The sequence below is a fragment of the Leucopleurus acutus genome, assembly GCF_964270905.1.
Source record: "Leucopleurus acutus genome assembly, chromosome: 6".
NCBI lineage: Eukaryota > Metazoa > Chordata > Mammalia > Artiodactyla > Delphinidae > Leucopleurus > Leucopleurus acutus.
In genome coordinates, this window is record NC_139149.1 from 30,175,381 (window position 1) to 30,197,765 (window position 22,385).

The following is a 22,385-nucleotide window of genomic DNA, read 5'->3' on the forward strand; positions in this document are numbered from 1 at the left end:
CATGGTATTTTTGTAATGTGATAATTTGGTAACATTTTTAAATTTCGACATTTAAACAACAACAACAACAACAAATCTAGATTTCTTGCTTCTCATGAAAAATGAAATGTCTGGCACAACCTGTTAATGTTCCTTATGGTAAAAAATAAGTGGAGGTGAGAGTTGTTCTACCTCAAGTGGACCATTAGCTCTCTCCGGTTTTATCATACTTTCTGCCACCCTCAAGTAAGTCTAGATACTGAAGTCTAGACTCAGTTGCTACTTACTATCATGTTGAGCCATTGGATTTTATCACACCTGACACACTTTACTATTTATAACTTGCCTCACTCTATTAAATAAGTATTTGAATTTGTGAATCTATTCGTAAATGAATGAGTTCTATAGATAGAATTACATGAATTAGTTATCTATTGCTGTATAACAAATTAACCCCAAAATTCAGTATCTTAAAACAATAAACATTTATTGTCTCACATAGTTTCTATGGATCAGGAATCTGGGAGCCACTATGTGGGTGGTGCCGGTTTGGAGTCTCTCTTGAGGTTGTTGTAATGCATTGGCTTTGGCTGAGTCAACTGAAATCTTGACTGGGCTGGAGGCCCTGCTTTCAAGATGGCTCACTCATACGGCTATTGACTAGAAGTCTCAGTTCCTTGCTGTGTGGACTTCTCCACTGGGCTGCTTGTGGGACCTCATAACTTGTCACCTGGCTTTGCCCGGAGTGAGGGACCCAAGAGAGAGAGGGCAAGGAGGAAGGCTCATGCCTTTTATGACTTCATCTCCAAAGTCAAACGCCGTCACATTTGCCTTATTTTATTCATTAGAAGTGAGTCACTAAGTCCAGCCTGCACTCAAAGGGAGGGAAGTTAAACTCTACCTCTTGAAAGAAGTATCATAAGGTTTGTGAAACTTAGATGTAGCAATCTTGGTCTTTGGGTCTTGGACTTGGTTGAATCATCAAATAATTGCTTTATTTTAATCTAGGTATTACCAAATACCTATTGCTTTACCTAATTTTAATATTTCAAAGCTCCTTTCAGTTTATTCTGTATATACTATTCCAAGTAAAACTGGGAGCCCCCAGAGAGTTACAAATTATAATATTTTAAGTTTAAAAAATTGTGAAATGCGTCCAAAGAGATTATTAACTCAATTTTAGGAAAACCACTCCTAAATTTTAGTGAAACACAAACTTTCAGTTACTTATCATCCATCACCTAGGTAGTCTGAGAAGCTGGTATATAACTGGTCATTTCATATTACAATTATTTCTTTGTTCCTGGATGTGCAATTTCAGTATCACTGTAGGCAAATTTCTTCTTAAACATTTATAGCTGTAATCATCAGTAATCCCCTGGATAGTGGTAAGGTTCTCCTTTTTTTTACTGTCTTTTTTATATGACTATACTATTCAGCCTCAGCAGGAAGCAGATCCTCATCACACTTTATACCATCCCCAAAGAGAAAGAGTAGAGAGGTTCTGAAAGAAGGGGGAATCTGAACAGAAGGACAAATTCAGAGACCAGCTAGGGAACTTCAGAAAGTAGAAGTTGCTCTCCTGCTTCTCTTTGGTGATGCCCTTTACACTTTAAGCCTTCAAACTGCAGATATATTTTGATATGTCCAGTTAATGTATTGACAGTAGAGGTATTAATAGATTTCTTTATTTTTTATCTTTCAGTGTTAATCAAATTATGGTGGCAGGGAGAAGTACAGATACATAACCATTCACTTGTTAAAAGAATTTTAATTTACTCAAGATCGGTTCCCATACGGCACTGATGTCAAATAAGATTCACAGCTCAGATCCAATATATGCTTAATGATTTCATCCAAGCTTTGTCTCTTCTATTTTATTAGGAAACAAAACTAACTTACTTTACTTTTTTGCTAAAATGGACTACTCCATTTTTTGAGATTTTGTTCATAGCATTGAGTTCTGTAAGTTTAGTACTCATTTCCTACTCATAGCAGGGTCGGTAGCAATCATGTTAGCAGAAATAAATTTTTATAAAGCCTACATTTTTCTATGAGGCAATGATTTTTACAGTATATAAAGTTTGTGATATATATATATATGTGTATATATTCACTAAAAGTCAATGACATCTCTTGAAATGTTATGACATATTTTTATCACGCTTCCTCTAACTTACTGGGTTCCTTGGCTATATTATTCGCTAGTTTGGGTTGATTTCACGAAGTATGCTGGAATTCAGTTTTTGAAAACGTAGTGTGGGTGTTGACTGGGGATTGTTGCAGTTTACCAAACCACTTTCAGAATTTAAGCTCTGCTGTTTTTACTCAGGTGATTTAAAAAATGTAAAAATACACATACAACAAAATTTTCTTGTTCATTTGGTAAAGCTGGGTAATACAAAATAACCTTATTTTCTTATTGACTTATGAGACAATTGTAAATAAATCCTATTCTAAAATAACCACTAGTCAGGTATAATCTCTGTGTGTGTGTGTGTGGTGTGTGTGTTTGTGTGTACATATAAAGAATTTTTGTGGAAGAATAATTTAAATCATTGGTCAATGACACTGTGGCCTTGTTTCTTCAACTGTCTGTGTAGTTCAATCTATCCTTTATAAGCAGAGATAATATTTTACCTTATTGTGACAAATACACAAGGTCCTTGCACTTTAGAACACTATAGTAGAACACAGAAAATGATCGTAAAATAATACCAAGAATAATAATACCCCAAGAATCAATAACAGTGAAGTTATTATTGCTAATAGCACTAAGTCACTGATCTGGATAATCTTTTAAGTTTGTTTGCTAAGGTTAAAAAAAGAAAAAGAAAAGAAAAACTCCCTTAGAGATGTGCAATTTGAATGTGCTTCTGGTGTTCATGGAGCAGTCTTTTCTAAGCTTTAACAGGTCACAATTAATCAACCCCAATCAATACAAGCATCCTAGCTATAGTACCATTGTACTTACCCATGATGGTTAGGGCTGTAGCTTTTGTCAATTCTTCTTTCATTGACTCTATTACTTCTAAATTACCACCATCCAGGTTGCATCTGTTTATGGTTCCATTTCCCGAACTGATCCAATAAAGTTTGTTTTCCACATAGTCTATTGATAGTCCTGTAATTAAATTATACAATTTAAACATAACGGTAGCCACTTAAATTATAATATTCACCTAGCACTGGGGTTTGGGGGAAAAAAATCAGTTTCAGGCTCAGATTTTTATCTTTAAAAATAAGATCTGGCCAACAGGGAGATATACACACACAGTTTTAACTATCTGTCAAATAATATACTTTTAGAGACACAGTGGTTATCTCTGTTATCATAACAATTTTATGACATTAACAGGAATGACTGTTCCATTTTACAGATAAGGAAAATAATACCTGGAATAGTTAAGAAATCTATTTGAGGCCATAGCTAGTAAGTGGACATTCCGGAAATTTTAAGAAAGTTTCTGTTTCTAAACTGAGTGTCTGCCCTCTTCATTACGCTGCTTTGCCTCAGAAAGTTTTAATGTGTAAAACTCATTTGGGATACTTATTAATGATATTTATAATTTCTCCTTTACTTTTAGTAAAAGTTACTTTAGAAAGTTATAGATTTAAATTGGTGTTTTCAGCAGTTTTCAAGTAAATCCAAAGGTAGGAGAATTTCAACAATTAGTAATTTCACTGAAGCATGGCAGTGAATTGGGCTCATATAGGAGACGCCATTGAGAAACAAACCATACAGCAAGTGAACCAAGCCAATGGCTTAAGACCATTGTCCCTACATGGCACAGTGTGTCACTGTAAGTTAGCTTTTTGTAGTTTATGAACAATTACATACATTATAGGGGTGTTCATGGTTTTCAGAGGTATCAGGACACATAAATTTTGATTGCCAAGGGTATACATCTAATTAATTACAGGCATTCTCAGTAGGCTTATGATCTACATTGTAACAGTAACACTGTGGCTCCATGTTGGTCTTCTGTGACCCACAACTACTTAACAAAAAAGCACATGTGGGCACATCCTCAGGCATACAATAAATAGTTTCTGGGATCTCCCTCACAAAATGTAGTGAACAAACTACAAAAAAGTCCCTTCCCTATTAAAAAAAAAAAAAAAACCAAGATGAAGAAAAGGAAAGAAAGAAGAAAGGAAGACAAGAAGGAAGAAAGAAAGAAGGAAGACAATTGGAGAGAATCATACGAGTTCAAGTACATTGAGAAAGTGATACCATATCCAAAATATTCTCAACTACAGTTAGTCCCAATCCAGAGAGTGGACCAGTTTTCAGCAAGTAGCAATAATAAAACAAGCCTATACAATATACCAGCTATTTACTGACTTATTGGTATGTTTTCTTAACAAAAGTCTGGGAGATTCACCAGAAAAATCACAATGCATAAAATTAGACACTGCAGGGATAAAATTTTCAGATTTTTTTTTTGATAACCACTGTGGGTAATTGGCTTTAATTACTATGAAAAAAATAATCAAATAAAAACTATCACAGCCATATTCTATGATATAATACTTTCATGGTGAAAATCATTCATCATTTTTTTTTTTTTTTTTGCGGCACGCGGGCCTCTCACTGCTGTGGTCTCTCCCGTTGTGGAGCACAAGCTCCGGACGCACAGGCTCAGCGGCCATGGCTCACGGGCCCAGCCGCTCCGCGGCATGTGGGATCTTCCCGGACCAGGGGCACGAACCCGTGTCCCCTGCATCGGCAGGCAGACTCTCAACCACTGCGCCACTAGGGAAGCCCCATCATTCCATTTTTTTATGAGAGAGAGTTTGCTTATTCTACAGGTACTTCCTAAGCCATCTCCATCTATCTTTTCTGGTATTAATAAATTCTGGTTTAGACAGCTTAATTTTCAGAAGTGGTTTATTTTACCTTCTACTTAGTTGACCATCTAAAGCACGTAATTCCATCTTTAAACAGCAATGAAGCATATCTTTACTATAGATTTACGGTACAAAATATAACCCCAAACTTTCTACTGCCAAATTTTCAGCAAGTATCAAATTAATGAATACATTTATGAAAAATTCCCTTTAAGAAAAGTTACCTATCTCCTTGTGTATTCCAAACTTTACCTCTCAATCAAGCTGAACCATCAGAGAGTTATCTGCATTTTTAGCTTGCTAAGTTTTTCTCCCTCTTGGAATCTCTTGCTGAATTGAACTTTGGCATTGTGCCCTTGGTTTAAATGAAAGATGGTATAAGAAGTAGCCATAGGAAACCCACTGTTATACTTGCCAGGATATAGTGTCTGAAATAATATATCACAGTGTGACCTCTTTATATAAGGACCCATGGGAGAAATCTCTTTCAGGACTCGGTGCCAGAAAAAGCTTTATGCGGAAAATATAAAATTGTAACTGATCATATTTCTCTCTTTGCTTTGACTGCAAAGAAACTGAAGAGTCAGATTTGTGACCCATCTCTGGCAATTGTAAAGGAATTGCATTTATACCATAAACTTCACTTCTGGCTTCAACAGGATAATTGATTATTTTCCTTCACCTTGATTTTTAAAATCAATATTCTTATCTGTTCCATCTTAGGGAATGTGTTTGTTTAAGTTTCTTCAACTCCTTTTTGTAAGGAGAGGGTACATATTGAATACGTTCAACTCCAGATTAACCCACAATATCAGAATTTTCTCATCTACCTAAAACTCTGCAGTTTCTAGACCCGAACTTAGGTTTTGTAAAGCAGTTATACAGAGCAGAGAAGTTGCAGAGTTTGGGTCAGAGTTCCCCAGTTTTTACTACTGAACATCTTTGTCCCTGGACTGTGCGTGCTGAGAGGAAAGAAACTGTTGTCATTGTGAGCTTTTCACCTTCAGCGCTGAGCATGATGCCTAGAGCAGAGAAGAAAATTTATAAACACTGAATGAAGGCATGGGGTATTTAATTAACTCCACTATGAAAATTATAAGTTGTCTTCAAGGAGTTCTGCCTAGTAAAGTTGAATTATTCCCACGACAGAATTTTTCTACTATACTAATGTCCATGTATTATGAAAATAGGGAGGAAAGGCAATGATTCAATAGAGCTACTTGGTATGGCTTATATTTTTTATATCAATGTTAATACAAAATAGTTTAGGATTAATACTTTTAAGGTTTACAGGAAAAAAAATTAAAGTTTCTATTTTAATCTATATATGTATGTGATATGTCACCTAGCCACCTACATATACCTTCTCTCCTGTCAGATATATTAGCTTAACCCCAGAATGCCCTTGAGCGTGTTTATTTCCAGGTGTATACAAAAGAACTGAAATATTTTAATAATCCTATTATGAATTCAAGAAACTGATGATATACATTTTAAATTCATAGATGAGCATGTTTAGAAGTACATATTTTTAAACTTCATTAATATAAATGTTTTACATAAGATTTTTAAACTTTGTTATTATGCTTAGGTTTTAATAACATTGAAGAATTAATTGGTATCCATCTATTGGAATAATTTCAAAAGATAAATCATTAAGCAGTAAACTAATAGTGGTTTTGATGTAATTGAAGCTACTCAATGATTTTAGCATACTAAGTCAAGAGCCATGAGAAAACAGATCAAATATAAGCATGTTCATAAAACTGTCCTGGAACCTGTGCAGAGAAATATAATTATGTCTGTACTAGAAGATCCTCAGAATGGGTAACTAAGATTAAAATATCTTCAAAAGGACTGTAAGGTCTATCTGAAGAATATGCCATTAGTAATATAGAGTCATTTCTGCCAGACATATTTATTTTTAAAATCATCTGGATCTGGTAATCAAAAGAGAAAATTGAGATTAAATAATATAATAGGTATATCAATGGAAGAAAAGTCATCATCTAAACTGAAAAACTTTTATGAAAAGAAAAACCTACCTTTTTACCTATCTTTTCTATTATTATAAAAATGCAGAGGTAATCCATCTGCTTTGATTCTAACATTCGTTATTTTAAACCAAAGATTTCACTTAATATATTATTTTATTTGAACATTTTGATTTAAACCAGCTTCTTTTTTAATTTAGACAATGTAACTTGCGAAAATTATATAACTGCTCTCATAGTAGGAACATTCCATACACTGATATAAGAAACAACTACACATTTTTAAAAAATATAATCTAACTATATTTTCCATATATGACTAAAAAAATTAAGTTTTAAGTGTTGTTACAATTAAGACTGGAAAGTTCATTTTTATGTGTCTCATTTCTTTTCTTTTTTATATCACTCAAAATAAAATCAATATACCATGCAATGTGGAATTAAAACAAAAATGCAAATATATAGAAAAAATTTTTTTAATTGAGGCTTTCTAGGGATAGTAATTATCTAATTTTTGCCATCACTTGTCAAATTTAATTTCAAAATTTTCACCCCTAGCAGTGCATTATAACTATCTGGAAAGCTATTAAAAATACCGATCCCAATCACAGAAATTCTAATTTAATTGGTTTATGTTGGTCCCAGGCATCAGTATTTTTAAGAAATCTCTCCAGGTCATTTTGGAATACAAAATTTAAGAAATTTCTTTTAAACACTGCATATTTTTATAATCTTTTAAATTTGAATTTTTAAAAGGTTCAATGAGGCCTTTTAAATTTTGCTGGAAAGTAGGTCATGATGAGATCTCTGGAGACAGAGGAATACTAAAGATGTAGATAGGGAAAAAAACATACTATGGATATTTAAATGTAGATGATTAACTTCAAGGCCTCTAGATGCGTATAAATAACATTGAAATCTTCTAAATATTTTCTTTGTAGTGTTATCTTCAGACAATGGAACACAACTTCTGCTTCTGGAATTGTGAAAGTTGTAGAAACTGGCTATTGAAAACACAAAAAATGGGAAAATATTGTAAAGTTGTATGCCCTACTATACTTGTAGAATAATTATAATGTTCTGGATATTCCAAAATGGAGATCTTTTCATAGTACACCAAAACAGGCATGATTATTCCTGGGGCAGCACTTTCTCTGAAACATTGAACTTTTAGCTTCAAAGGAGCGTTGTTATTCCATGGAGAAGTAGAATAGGATTAATTGCCTACTCACAATTAGGCTATCTCAAGAAATGCTTTATCCTTTCTGAGAATACTTAGATTTTGTAAGTTAAAGAATAAATATCATGACTGGTGTGAAGTGATACCTCATTGCAGTTTTGATTTGCATTTCTTTAATAATTAGTGATGTTGAGCATCTTTTCATGTGCCTCTTGGACATCTGTATGTCTTCTCTGGTGATATGTCTATTTAGGTCTTCTGCCAATTTTTTAATTGAATTGCTTGTTTTTTTGATATTGAACTCCATGAGCTGTTTGTATATTTTGCAGATTCATCCTTTGTCCGTTGTTTCCTTTGCAAATATTTTCTCCCATTCTGAGGGTTGTCTTTTCGTCTTGTTTATGCTTTATGGTGTCAGGGAAGGGGAAGCTGGGGCGAAGTGAGAGTAGCATCAACATATACACACTACCAAATGTAAAATAGATAGCTAGTGGGAAGCAGCAGCATAGCACAGGGAGATCAGCTCGATGTTTTGAGATGACCTAGAGAGGTGGGATAGGGAGGGTGGGAGGGAGGCTCAAGAGGGAGGGGATATGGGGACATATGTATGCATATGGCTGATTCACTTTGTTGTACAACAGAAACTAACACAGTATTGTGAAGCAATTATACTCCAATAAAGATCTATTAAAAGAAAAAAAAGAATAAATATCCTGAGGAAGCCCAAATTACTGTTTGTGTCCCTGGATTCTCTCTGAAGTGAACACAAATATAAACGGCCACCCTCCAATCACTTTGTCTAAGCGTCTCTGGGTTGATCTGACAGAAGGCTAGGTAGCCTTTGTGGCTACACACTCACTTCACCATTGTGAGGTTGTAATAATAAGAAGGTTATAAAAGGGCCTCATATCCTAGTGTCTGGCACATAGATGTACTTAATACATTTTACCTATTTATTAGTAGTATAGGTTTTTGTATTTCCCTTTCAAGCTAAAATCCTATTTTTAAAATTTACAACCATTTCTCTGGTAATCCCTACAAATGATAATTTTGAGATAATTTAATGAGAAATATTCAGATTGTGCACTTAATTTTTAATACAGTATTTTCTCAATTATACAGATACATCAAAATTAGAAACATCTGTTCTATGAAAGCCAATCAGAAATATGCTTCAGCCTGAGACAAAGTATTTGTAATCCACATATCCATCAAAAGACTAGGTTTAAAAAAATAGAATTAGAAAATGGGGAAAATGAATGAACAGAAATCTCACAGAAGATATACATACGGCAAGTAAGTACATGAAAAAGATGTTTAACGTCACAGGAAAATGCAAACTAAAATGACAATGAGTATCACTACACACTCACAAAAATGACTACAATAAAGCTAGTGACAAAAATAAATGCTGGCAAAGACGTGGGAAAAAACTATATCACTGACACATTGCTGGTTGGAACGTAAAATGGTACAGCCACTCTGGAAAAGAACTGGGCAGTTTCTTATGAAATTAAGCATATTGTTACCATAGGTCCCACTAATTGCACTCCTGGGAATTTATCCCAGAGAAATGAAAATGGATGTTCACACAAAAACTTGTACATGAATGTTTATAACAGCTTTATTTGTTGTAGTCATGAAATGGAGCAGGACCCTATGGGCCTCCTGGGCACAAAAGCCGCTCTGTGTCCCCTTCCCTGAGTTCCAAAGGGCAGGTTCAAACAGCTGCTAATCAGGGAAGGGAGGGGATGTGGAGATAAGGGAGGAGCAGTCAAGAGACAATAGTACAGTCTAGGGGCAGTGTCCTGGTTCCCCCTCAAGGGATATACATAACATTATCTTTGAGCTCTTCTCAGAACTAAAGCCCCCAAATGGAAGATGTTACCTGCTTGACAAGCACTCTTCATTCCAGAGAAGGTCTGAATTGAAGGAATGCGGGCCCTGCGCTTACCGTCCCCTGATCTTAATCAGCAACCCTGCCCCGGGACTATAAGACTGCTCACACCACGAGTCCCCCCCCCCCCCCCCCCCGCAACCCCCGGCAAGGTGGAGACACACAGTTTTGAGGGCATTAGCCTGCTGTGGCCCCCTTTGCCTGGCAAAGTAATAAAGCTATTCTTTTCTACTTCACCCAAAACTCTGTCTCTGAGATTTAATTCAGTGTCGGTGTATAGAGGACGGATTTGGCTTCAGTCAGAAACTGGAATCATCCCATTTCCTTCAACAGGAGAATGTTTAGGTAAACTATGATATGTACATACCATGGCATACTACTCAGCATTAAAAAGTAAAGAAAAAAACAACAATAACAAACTATTGACACATGAAACAATTTTGATGACTCTACAAGGATAAATGCTAAGTGGAAAAAAGTCAACCCAAAAGCTTACATACTGTATGATTCCACTTATATAACATTTTAAAATGACAAAATTTTAGGGGTTCCCTGGTGGCGCAGTGGTTGAGAGTCCGCCTGCTGATGCAGGGGACACGGGTTTCGTGCCCCGGTCTGGGAATATCCCGCATGCCGCGCAGCGGCTGGGCCCGTGAACTATGGCCGCTGAGCCTGCGCGTCCGGAGCCTGTGCTCTGCAACGGGAGAGGCCACAACAGTGAGAGGCCCGCGTACACCGCAAAATAAATAAATAAATAAAATGACAAAATTTTAGAAATGGAAGATAGTGTAGGGAGGAAAAAAAGGGGGAGGAGGGGGTAGGTGTGGTTATAAAAGGGTATCAGGAAGGATTGTTGTGATATTGGAATTATTCATTATCTTATTTTGCTTTTCTTTTTTCCCATCCACTTATCCACAGAACTCAATTCAGTTTATTCAGTATTTTGACTCTGATATTGGATACAGCAATCTATACATGTTATAAAATTGTACAGATCTAAATATACAAACACACAAATGAATACTAATAATACATAATCTGAATAAGATTGGTGGATTGTATTAAGGTCAATATCTGAGTTGTAATATTTTACTGTAGTTTTACATAATATTCCAATTGGGGAAAATTAGATAAAGTATACACGGAACCCCTCTGCATTATTTTTTATAACTGCACGTGAATCTAAAATTACCTCAATAAAAATTTCAATTCAAAAATATTATTCAACAAAAAGTTGAGAATGTAGGGCATCAGAATATGCCACTCCAAAATAGACCTCTTTGGTTTAAAGATTATTTTGTCCTGAAGATAATTAAGAAACAACAGACACCAAAAATCAAAGCTCTCTGCCCTCCCTTTTTGCTGAAAGTGGGCTTAGCCTCTTAATCACCAGAGACAGGTCTAGATTTACCAGCCCAGAGACAGCACTGAGAGGAATCTATGTAACAAAAGTTACCGAAATGACCCTTATCTTTCCTTAGTTTTCCTCATATATTTACCTTCTCACAGTACGCCTTCCTTGAAAGTTTAAAACCTTTTTCCTTTATCTTTTTATTTCTCTACAAATTTATTGTTCTTTGGTAAGATGCTATATAAGCACAAGTTCTAACCACTCCTTTGAGTTACTCTTCAATGAGTTTCTCTCACATGTATGTGTGCTATGAGAGTTAATAAACTCTGTTTTCCTCTTTTTAATTTGTCTGTTGTCAGTCTAATTTCCAGGGCCCTAGCCAGAGAACCTAGGATACAGGAAATACTTTTTTGGTTTTTTTCTTCTACTCCAAGTATCTATATCGCCCTCATCTTAACTTGATCTAAAGGATTCCTTGAAATAATCCTCTCAATTCACTCCACTTTAAGAAGTCACTGATGGGGCTTCCCTGGTGGTACAGTGGTTAAGAATCTGCCTGCCAATGCAGAGGACATGGGTTCGAGCCCTGGTCCGGGAAGATCCCACATGCCGCAGAGCAACTAAGCCTGTGCGCCACAACTACTGAGCCTGCACTCTACAGCCTGCGAGCCACAACTACGGGGCCCACACACCACAACTACCAAAGCCTGCGTGCCTAGAGCCTATGCTCTGCAACAAGAGAAGCCACTGCAATGAGAAGCCCGTGCACCACAAAAAAGAATAGCCTCCACTCGCCGCAACTAGAGAAAACCTGTGCTCAGCAACAAAGACCCAACATAGCCAAAGATAAATAAATAAATGAATTAAAACAAAAAAAGTCACTGATGACACACAGTTACAGACCTAAGTTAATTAGTTCCTTATTACTTATTGTATCAAGTTAGGATTTCAGCATCTCCTCCATTCTCCCTCACATAAATCATTTTACTTGGGACAATTTATATTTCAAGCTCTTAATGTCCCAAGCTCTTACTTGGAACAATTTATCTTATAGTTCAAGCTCTTAAAATTATGTGCCTTGTGAAAATAACATGCAAAATTAGAGGAAAAACAGAGTCAGTGACAGTTTATTTCTTAAGAAGTATTTTGTTCTAAAAGATCATTTTAAAAGGTTTAATGCCTACAGTTTTATAATTTCCCTAAGCTATATTTATAGCTTGATAGGTAAAATAGAGCAAACTATTTTTAAAATCACTGAATTGTATCATTTGAATATTTTAAAATTATAGTTCCTGTCAATATTATCCTAAATATTCCCTTGTATTAGATATTTTTTCCCCCAGACATGCAGAATAATTCAGTTTTTTTAGATATATCATGATTTTGTGCCTTTTAAGCCTGTTTTTTTTTTTTTCTACTAAGAATAAGGAGGGCTTCCCTGGTGGCACAGCGGTTGAGAATCTGCCTGCTAATGCAGGGGACACGGGTTCGAGCCCTGGTCTGGGAAGATCCCACATGCCGCGGAGCAACTAGGCCCATGAGCCACAATTACTGAGCCTGCGCGTCTGGAGCCTGTGCTCCGCAACGAGAGGCCGTGATAGTGAGAGGCCCGCGCACCATGATGAAGAGTGGCCCCCGCTTGCCACAACTAGAGAAAGCCCTCGCACAGAAATGAAGACCCAACACAGCAAAAATAAATAAATTAATTAATAAACTCCTACCCCCAACATCTTCAAAAAAAACCAAAAAAGAATAAGGAAAGCCCCTTCTTCCGTCATACCTTAAAAACAAAAGCATGTTTCCTTCAGGGTCCAGTTGAAGTTACAAAATATCACCAATTTGGTTACAACTCATTCCTCTATTTTTCTTTCTCACCAAGAATTAGTTGTACTATTTTTATAGTGTCTACTTACATTATCTTTATGGTGTCTGGATACAGTACTCATGAACAATATTGGTTTTTGTTGTTGTGTAACTCTACTAAAGGTCTCATCAAATGGTTTATATTTCTGTTTTTTTCCTTTACTGGACTATGGCTTTGATAATGCGTCCCAGGTTTTATTTTCAGAGTCTGGAACCTAGTATGCACTTCATAACCTTTTTTTTAATAACTTTTTTTTTTACACTCCATAACATTTGAATGAGTAAATGATCAGATTAAAAAATGTAACAAATTTAAATTATTTGTGTGTATATGAATGTGTAATTTTAATATCACTTTGTTAATTCCTCCATTCTTTTTGGTAACCTATTATTATCATTTCTTTTGGGGTGCATAGCTCTATATGTTGATTAAACTTCATTCATAATAAATGTAACTGTGCTGAGTAATAAGTATATATATAACTGTATTACATCAAGCAAGGAAACATATCCAGAAATTTGTTTTAACCTTATTTTTAAAAATTGAGGTCCTTGAGTTCTTTTGATATGGTAAACAGTGTTTATGAATATTATCCATGAATAGATTTAAAAATCCACGTATAAGGGTTAGAATGATTAAACAATAAAAAAAATGTTTGGTAGGTTTCAAGAAGGTGTACTTGAAGGTTGAGTAAACAAATGACTTTTGGTTGGGATTACATTAATTTATTTATTTTTAAAAAAACTTATTTATTTTTGGCTGAGTTGGGTCTTTGTTGCTGTGCGCGGGCTTTCTCTAGTTGTGGTGAGCGGGGGCTACTCTTCCTTGTGGTGCGCAGGCTCAGTAGTTGTGGTGCACGGGCTTAGTCGCTCTGCGGCATATGGGATCTTCCCGGACCAGGGCTCGAACCCATTTACCCTGCCTTGGCAGGCAGATTCTTAACCACTGCACCACCAGGGAAGCCCTGGGATTACATTTAAAATGAACAGAAAACATCAAGAAAATAAAATATGTAGTTATACTAGATTCTTAAGAATAAACCATGAAGGGTAATGCTGATTGACAAGCCAATATGCTTTATATGAGGCTTGAGGGATAAAATTCATAATATATAAACATTTTAAACTCTGAAATGGCTTTAAGTAGTAAATTAAAATCCCGTTTTGTAAACTGCTCTAAGCATTTAATGTATCCAAGACTGAGCAATAAATCTTAATTGAAAATATTTAGTTCAACAATGTATAATGGGAATGTTGATTTGTATTTAACAGAAACAAAGTTATTCAGCCCAAACTGCCTGAAGGCTGCAATTACTTGGTCTTCAGTGATACACACTCATAAAATGCCAAGTTGGGTGTTTTGATAAGATCACTATGCACTTCTCTTTCAAGTATTTCATGCATATGGATTTAACAGAAAACAAGTAAGGGAAATCCAGTGAATTAAAATATGAAAATTCCACAAACTAGAAGGCCTAGTATATCAGTGACATTACTGTTTAAAACATGCATTTAAAGATTCAGAAATAATTAATTGTGAGGCAAAATTGACACAGAGGTGAGACTGGTTCTTGCATACCCCTGGCTGCTTAGAAAAGCTGACTGCAGTGTCCTACTTGTTCCCACATTTCTTAGGAGTACATAAGCTCTAGATTTTTCTTTCCCACCTTCCATGCTTGACTGAGTACCAGTTTTATTCCTTGATCTTTGCTTGAGGTCAGGTAATTACTATATGAAATGAGCCTCTCTAGGCATAGCATATGGTTAAGATTTAATATGACTTTGGAAGCAGATAAACTTGGTTTTGAACCCCAACTCTACCATTCATCACAGGCAACTCATTTCTTTCAACAAGCCTCGGTTTCTGAATCTATAAAGGAAGAGTAAGAAAGTCTTCCAGAAATGATTACCACGAGATGATTAATGAAAAGCATTTTGCAAGTGCTTAATATATTCTAAATCCATAACAAGTAGTCACTATAATTATGTTATTTTTGTTGCCAAAGTGACATCCTCATCATATATCCCAGGCTAAGTGCATACAACCACAAAGGTGTAACTTCATAGTGAGAATACAGGTTTCATAAAGGGTTATAGAAAATGATTGTTTTCATTTGACACTTCCCAGCCTTACGAGACAGAATATTGTTTTTTCTCCTTACATCTTGTACATTTTTTCCATGCATTTTTCTATACATTTTTTCCAAAAATAATTTATAATCTGACAGTCAATATGCAAAAGGAGAAAAATCAACTGAACAGTAGCTCCTGCTTTCCTAATCATCTAATTTTCTTCATGGAAATGGTTCAGGGGATGCAGTGGGCAGGAGTTTAAGCCAGAGATGGCTCAGACAGATTCATCATGAGAAAGTAATTACAATAACTTCCTGCAGTGCAAAATATCAGTGAAATTCAATGAGTAAATAACACAGTAACAAATATCCCTATGTATGTAAGTATTTCATAGGTATGACATTGTATACCAACAAAAACAGGTTTGTACTTATTTTTTCACACATTCATATGTTCATTTATAGAACTGAAAAATTCCATTTTACAAATCATCTCGGGGATAGTCCTAAAAGAAACTTATAAAGTGGGATTACAGTGGCATGAATTCTTGAGAGTATTTCAAAAATTCTTCTACTATCAAATGTTTCCTTATGAGACTTAACCTTGAATCTACACTAAAAGGCAGTTTTAATTTGTGTATAAACCAAAAAAAATTTTTTTGGTCCATTTATTCACATCACAGCTCTAAATTGTCCATTAAGAGAGGAAAAAAAAAAAAAAGCAAAAAAAGAACTTTTAGAAAAGAAAACACAATAATCTGAAATACTTCAGTATTTTGTGTAAATTAGTAAACTATGTAACTTACTGAATATATTTTAAGAAAGTGGTTCAAGCACACAGTGAAAATGCTAACTTAAAAAAAAGTTACTATGCAACATAGTTTTAATCTATTTTAATCAGTATCTACAATACTCTTGAAACCAGCATTGTCTTTACTGGTGCCATTCCTCACAAATAAAGAATTTAAACTGACAATATAGATAAGACTTTTCTGCTATAAAGTTAATCACCAATAATATTTTTTATAGTTAATTTACAGATAAGAGTCTCTCTAGCCTATTGGGATAGATCAAAAATTGCAATTAACAGGGTTGCAATGAATAAGGGTTACATTCAAAAGAACTTGGTTTTATATTTATACTATGTGCTAAAAAACAAACAAAACAAAACTTGCCGATAAGTAGATAAATTGACCAATTGATTTCTGTTTGTTCTTTCTTTTTATGAGAAATATCTGAGTTGCTAATGAGAGCTGATGGGGTTCAGGACAGGCCACCCCAAAATGTGCTATGTTGGCATATTGATTTTTTTTTTCTTGTTGATAGTTGTTAATTTTATTTAATTTATTTTTTAACTTTTTATTTTATATTGGTGTACAGTTGATTAACAATGTTGTGTTAGTTTCAGATGTACATCAAAGTGATTCAGTTATACATATACATATATCTATTCTTTTCCAAATTCTTTTCCCAATTAGGTTGTTACAGAATATTGAGCAGAGTTCCCTGTACTATACAGTAGGTCCTTGTTGGTTATCCATTTTAAATATAGCAGTGTGTACATGTCAATCCCAAACTATCCCTCCCCCCAACCCTTCCCCCATATTGATTATATTGAATTAAAGTTACTTAAGAAACAGCTGGTGAAAGAAAAATACTCTGAGCCTCTTTTGTTTGCCTGAAAGCAGGGACTAATTCCCTCATGTGAAGGTATCCTCCCTATACCAGGAAGACAGAAGGCATCCTTATCACCAGAGATAGGGAATTCAAGGCCAAGAAAGCAGTATAAATAAGCTTTGTTACTTCATTATTTTGGAACTGCAAGCCCAAACCCCTTTGTTTTTTCAAATCTTCACAAATAATTGTTTCTTTGTCTAAAAGGTATAAATCCTGCCTGCTTTGGTCACTTCTTTGGGTCTCATTCTTACGGGGCTCCCATACTTACATAATTAATTTTTTTTCTCCTGTTAATCTGCCTTCTGTCACTTTAATTACAGGCATACCTCATTTTATTGCTCTTCACTTTATTGCACCCTGTGGATACTGTGTTTTTTGCAAATTGAAGGTTTGAGTCTACCCTGCATCGAGCAGGTCTATCAGCACCATTTTTCCAACAGCATTTGCCTACTGCATGTCTCTGTGCCACGGTTTGATAATTCTCACAATATTTCATAATTTTTTATTATTATATTTATTATGGTGATCTGTGATCAGTGGTCTTTGCCATTACCACGATGACTCATTGAAGGCTCAGATGATGGATAGCATTTTTTATCAATAAAGTATTTTTTTAATTAAGGTATGTACATTTTTTTTAAGACATAATGTTATCACACACTTAAAAGCCACAGTATGGTGTAAACATAACTTTTATATGTACTGGGAAACCAAAAATTTCGTGTGACTCGCTTTATTGTGATATTTACTTTATTTCGGTGGTCTGGAAATAGAACTGCAATATCTCTGAGGTATGCCTGCACTACCCCAGCCAAAAGAACCTAGAAAGATAGAGGAAAAAATTTTCTTCTCCTATAGAGCCAAATGGCCACAGGGTTAGACAGGGAATATAGGAGAAACAGCAAGAGGAACACATTTACACATGGACAGCACAGTCTGTCATTCAGCATCACAGAGACCACCTGGTTGACATGACTAGTAACCTGAAGTAGAAAGTTACTGGAAGGAACTTGTAAGCAATTCTTATTTATAAATCACATCAAGAACTTCTAGAACAAGATGAGGGCCCAGTTGTCTATTGGTCCTAAGGGGCTATGCTGGGAAGATCTGAGAGCAGAACCCGGTACTTCAAACTTGTTTGCCTCTTAGCATCAGCATTAAGACAATGTAGATGTGCATAAAAATTTGCTCATCTCAGAGGCCCACTTAGTTACATATGTTCCTCTGCTAGATTTCTATGGATTCTGGTCTATGTTTATTCTTAACTGAATTCATTTATACATACTCAATACTGCAGACAATCAAATCATTCAAATTTCAGTCTATTGGACCCAATATACTTTCTACTACTACTCCTGATAGGTTCTATTATTAAAGGCCAGATGTTCTTTTCGTAAGTTTTCCTCATTTAATCCTCATGAGAACTTTACAAAATAGGCATTTTGCCTTGATCTTACAGATGAGGAAAGCAAGTACCACCGAGCTAACAGTAATTTGCTCAAGGTCACTGAGATAAATTCACTTAATGGGATCTAAAATGATTTAGGTTCGTGTGCCCCTAAAGCAAAAGGACAATGTCAAATTTTTATCAACAGGCCGAATACAAAATCTGATACTCAATAAAAATCTGTTTATTGAATAAGTGAATGTCTGACTCACAAGCCATACTCATTAATGCTCACTTAAGAAATGGTTTGTAATAAGATTCTGGGTTATTTCTGGGAAAATAGTCTATCTTGCACAAATTAAAATTTAACAGTGTAATTCTGAATTGATTTTAAAGTAATTTTCAAATATAACAATAACTGACATGAAGTAGGCATTTAATATTTGTTACTGGATGTTTAATCATCATCCATACACAGTTAAAAATATCACTTGGTGTATAACACCTGAAGGGCCAACTACAAAGTGTAAATAGTAACACTAATTCTTTTTCTTACAAACTTTCTTTATATAAGCTTCATATATAGCTGCTCTTTAATTTATTTTGAGTAGGAAAATGGAAATTTAGTATGAAAGAAGATAAGGTTTTTCCCCTTATAAAAACGAGCATATAAATGAACATTTTGGTGTAACCTCTAGCTACCACATTACAATGTAAGGACTTTAGTTGCTCATACTATTTCAGTCATACTCACTTTTCCGTATTAAATATTCTGAACAACTCCAGATAAGAACCAACTGAATTGCTTTAGTCCAAATTAAATCCTTTGTATGGGTCCTAATCTTGTAGAGTCCCTTGTTTCTTCTGTTCTATCATCTTCTACACAGAAGTATTAGCATTTCAATTTGCCTTTAATTTCTAACACTACCTTGAATTTCAATTGTGTATCAAATCTTAGAACACAATCCAAAGAAAAGAGTTGTTAATAGTATCATTTTACATCACAAGGTTTATTCTACGGACCACATAAAAAGAATTATTTATTGCAAATCTTGTTGATATTATCCCTTTATTGAATCATCACCATTAAAAATGAGATACTTCAAGAAAGTATACTTCCACAGTTCTAAAACTAAGAAAAAATTGCTGAAAAGCTTCATGGTGTAGGGATTTTACCCCAAGATTTAAAAATACACAGTATTCAATTCAAAGCAAAATTATGACTTTCTTTTGTATATTCCATCATTGGCACATTTAATATAATATCAAAATTCAGGTTCATTATTGGATTTTTAAAAAGACGTACGTTGAGATGATAAATTAAGGCAATATGGTAATTCTTGCCTCTCAAAGAAACAGAAGAGAATATGAGGAAAGAGTGATTACAGTTTGAAAAGAATAGTACAATGTATAGATATCTATTTGAAAAGAACAGTATAGTGTAACTTTATCTTCTAAAAGAATCTTTGTACTTTGATTTTTCAAAGATCACTTATGGGAATGAGTCAAAGCTCTCTTTCAGCACCATGAAATTTTACCTGATGAGTTCCAGTGGTTAAGAAAGGTAGAATGGCAAACTAAATAAACACCCTGCAGAGTAAGTGAAAATTGCTGAAAACTAAATATTAAATACTTAAACTCAAATCATTGTAACTATTAATAATGCCACAATGATGATGATCAGAGGAGGCTTCAGTACATCATATTGCTACCATAGCAAATGGTGTATCAGATATTCACCAGTGAGAATAAGATATTATATTTATTAATTACATTAAGTTTTAAGCAACTTCCATACTTAAGATATTGTAAAAATTCTCTTATCAAAAAAACTTAACTTCTTTTCCAGAAAAAGAATGTTTCTTCCCTACCCTACATGGACCAAATGGATTCCATAAGATTGATAAATTTCTGATTTAATTTATATTACTAATCTATAATATTTTCTTTCAGGCTCTAGGTCAAAGATCCATTGTACAAGCACAGATCTGTCATATTAAAAACTACAGTGATTAACTATTAAAAAAAAAAAACAACTTACCAACCGGTTCCTTTTGATTCTGAAAGAGAATCTTGCTATTACTGCCATCCATATTTGCCATATTAATTGTGTTTCCATCCGTCCAGTAGAGTTTCCTTAATTCAAAAGAGATATGGTTTAAAAATATTAGATATAGACCTACTTGTTGACTAGAAGCATACATTGAAGAACAAAGTTAATCTTAAAGTAAATTCTTAGCTCAGGATAATTTTTTTTCAGGAAGGCCCCAGATTGTTGAGCCACTTGCCTGGGAAGAAAGTACCACTTGCTTTTTCCTGTCACTGAAGGACAATTATTTCACTTACTTTCCCGCACCTACATTCACAACTGAATATTTAACTATGACTACAGTAAATTATTTCCATTTAAAGTCATTCATCAAGATTGAATCCTCTTGGCTTGGAGAATTCAGGCACCAGAGAAGGGAACAAAGTCATTTCAATCATTCCAGTTGAAAGCACTCAGGAGAAAGAATTTCTTTTAGCCCTACCCAAGTTCTCTACATGGGTACATGATGACTAGCCAGAAGATGGGAGAATCTGATCTACTTAGCAGTGACCATAATACTAACACACAGTAAATATGTTATTAACAACTGGTATTTGAAATGAAATTAACAACTTCTCCTGGCATCTTTTTTTTAAAATTCTGAACTGTCACTCTTTAGAAACATAAATTGATAAAATTTTACAATAATATATAAAAATCTGATTTCATGCAGAAAACAGATCTCATACAACTCAAACCAGGGATCTCATACAACTTCCATGTTCACATTTGCTTTTTTGACTGTATAGCTTATATGTATGTATGTATGTATGTATGTGTGTGTGTGTCTTGAATTCAACAAAGTTTTTACATAAAATCAGAGCAAAAGTGTGTAAAATTTTTGAAAAATTAAAAAAATAATCATACTTTACCCCCTGACTGGGTGAGCTGCTAGACACTGTGGCTTATCGATTCCGTGGATAATTGAGGTTTTCAAGGAGCCATCTAGTCTTGCCACGTTAATTTGCGTTTCATCAAATTCTGAGCTAATCCAGTATAAATTACGTGAGACCCAGTCCACAGCTAACCCTCTGATACTCTGAATATCTGTACAACAGGAAAGAGAAAATTAAAAATGAACGAAGTTTTTCATTCTTTTGGCTTTCTAAGTCAGTTATTTTCTGTCTCAGGGAAAATTTAATTTACACTATTAGTTAGCTAATATTGTACAAGACTGTAATCTCATTCCCTTATCAGCCCTTCTTAAGGCATGAATAATCATTAACGTCTTACTGCTGAGCCATTTGAAAACCTGAAGTAACAATTAGCATTGAAATTACACTAACAGTCAATGATTCACTGGTAAACACTTAGGAGCAAACACAGGCAGCAGTCCTATGAGCCAAGGTGACCAAAATTCAAATTAGAGTAATAGCTTCTCTAGTTGATGGTACATCTTTCTAGTTAGGAGAAAGTACTGTGGGCCATCAACAAATGGGCCATTTTATGTTTTAAATGCCAATTTGTTACTGAAATGAAATAAAACAATTCAACTTTCCAAAAAGTATTACCAGAGTTGAACATTTTTAAAATGGATAATTAACAGAAATTGACAGAGATATGAGCAAAGAAACTAAAGCCCTTTTAACATTCCTCCAATGTGGATTCTACAGAAATTACTGAAATCTAATTATGTTTTGATTCATTACATCCAATATGAATATTTGGGCTGCTATTACTTGATGATTCAATCAGGCATCTTTTTTAAAAATGATGGAATTTAGGCTAAAATATAATTGCACATTTAAATTAAAGAAACAAATTAAAATGTTCAAAACAATGGATACTAGGAAATCTTTTTAACATATTAACAGGTAAAGCAGGCCAATTTAGTTCCCAATCTGTGGCATTTGACTACTTTTACTTGGTTTCGCCTTTATTTCATAAAGTTTTAATGTTTTCTATCATGCTGTACCTCTTAGGGTTCTCCAGACCCCTGCTACTCAAATTTATAAGACACCTGGAGACTCTTAAAAGGAAGATTCTGATTCAGTAGGTCTGGGGAGGGTCCTAAGATTCTGCAAGTTATAACTAGCTCCCAA

At 34.6% G+C, this 22,385-nt stretch overlaps 1 protein-coding gene across 1 annotated transcript in view; it reads right to left on the bottom strand.

Annotated features, from left to right (window-relative positions):
* The window catches only part of LRP1B (LDL receptor related protein 1B), a gene marked incomplete at its 3' end in the record, with an annotated part of 1,833,965 nt that overhangs the window by 598,954 nt on the left and 1,212,626 nt on the right, over nt 1-22,385 (bottom strand). Inside the window, exons 30-32 of the mRNA XM_082841888.1 lie at nt 21,216-21,390; nt 20,296-20,390; nt 2,954-3,103 (exon numbers count right to left, since the gene is read on the bottom strand). Of these exons, the coding sequence (XP_082698014.1) occupies nt 2,954-3,103; nt 20,296-20,390; nt 21,216-21,390 (420 nt within the window). The remainder of the gene's footprint in view (nt 1-2,953; nt 3,104-20,295; nt 20,391-21,215; nt 21,391-22,385) is intronic.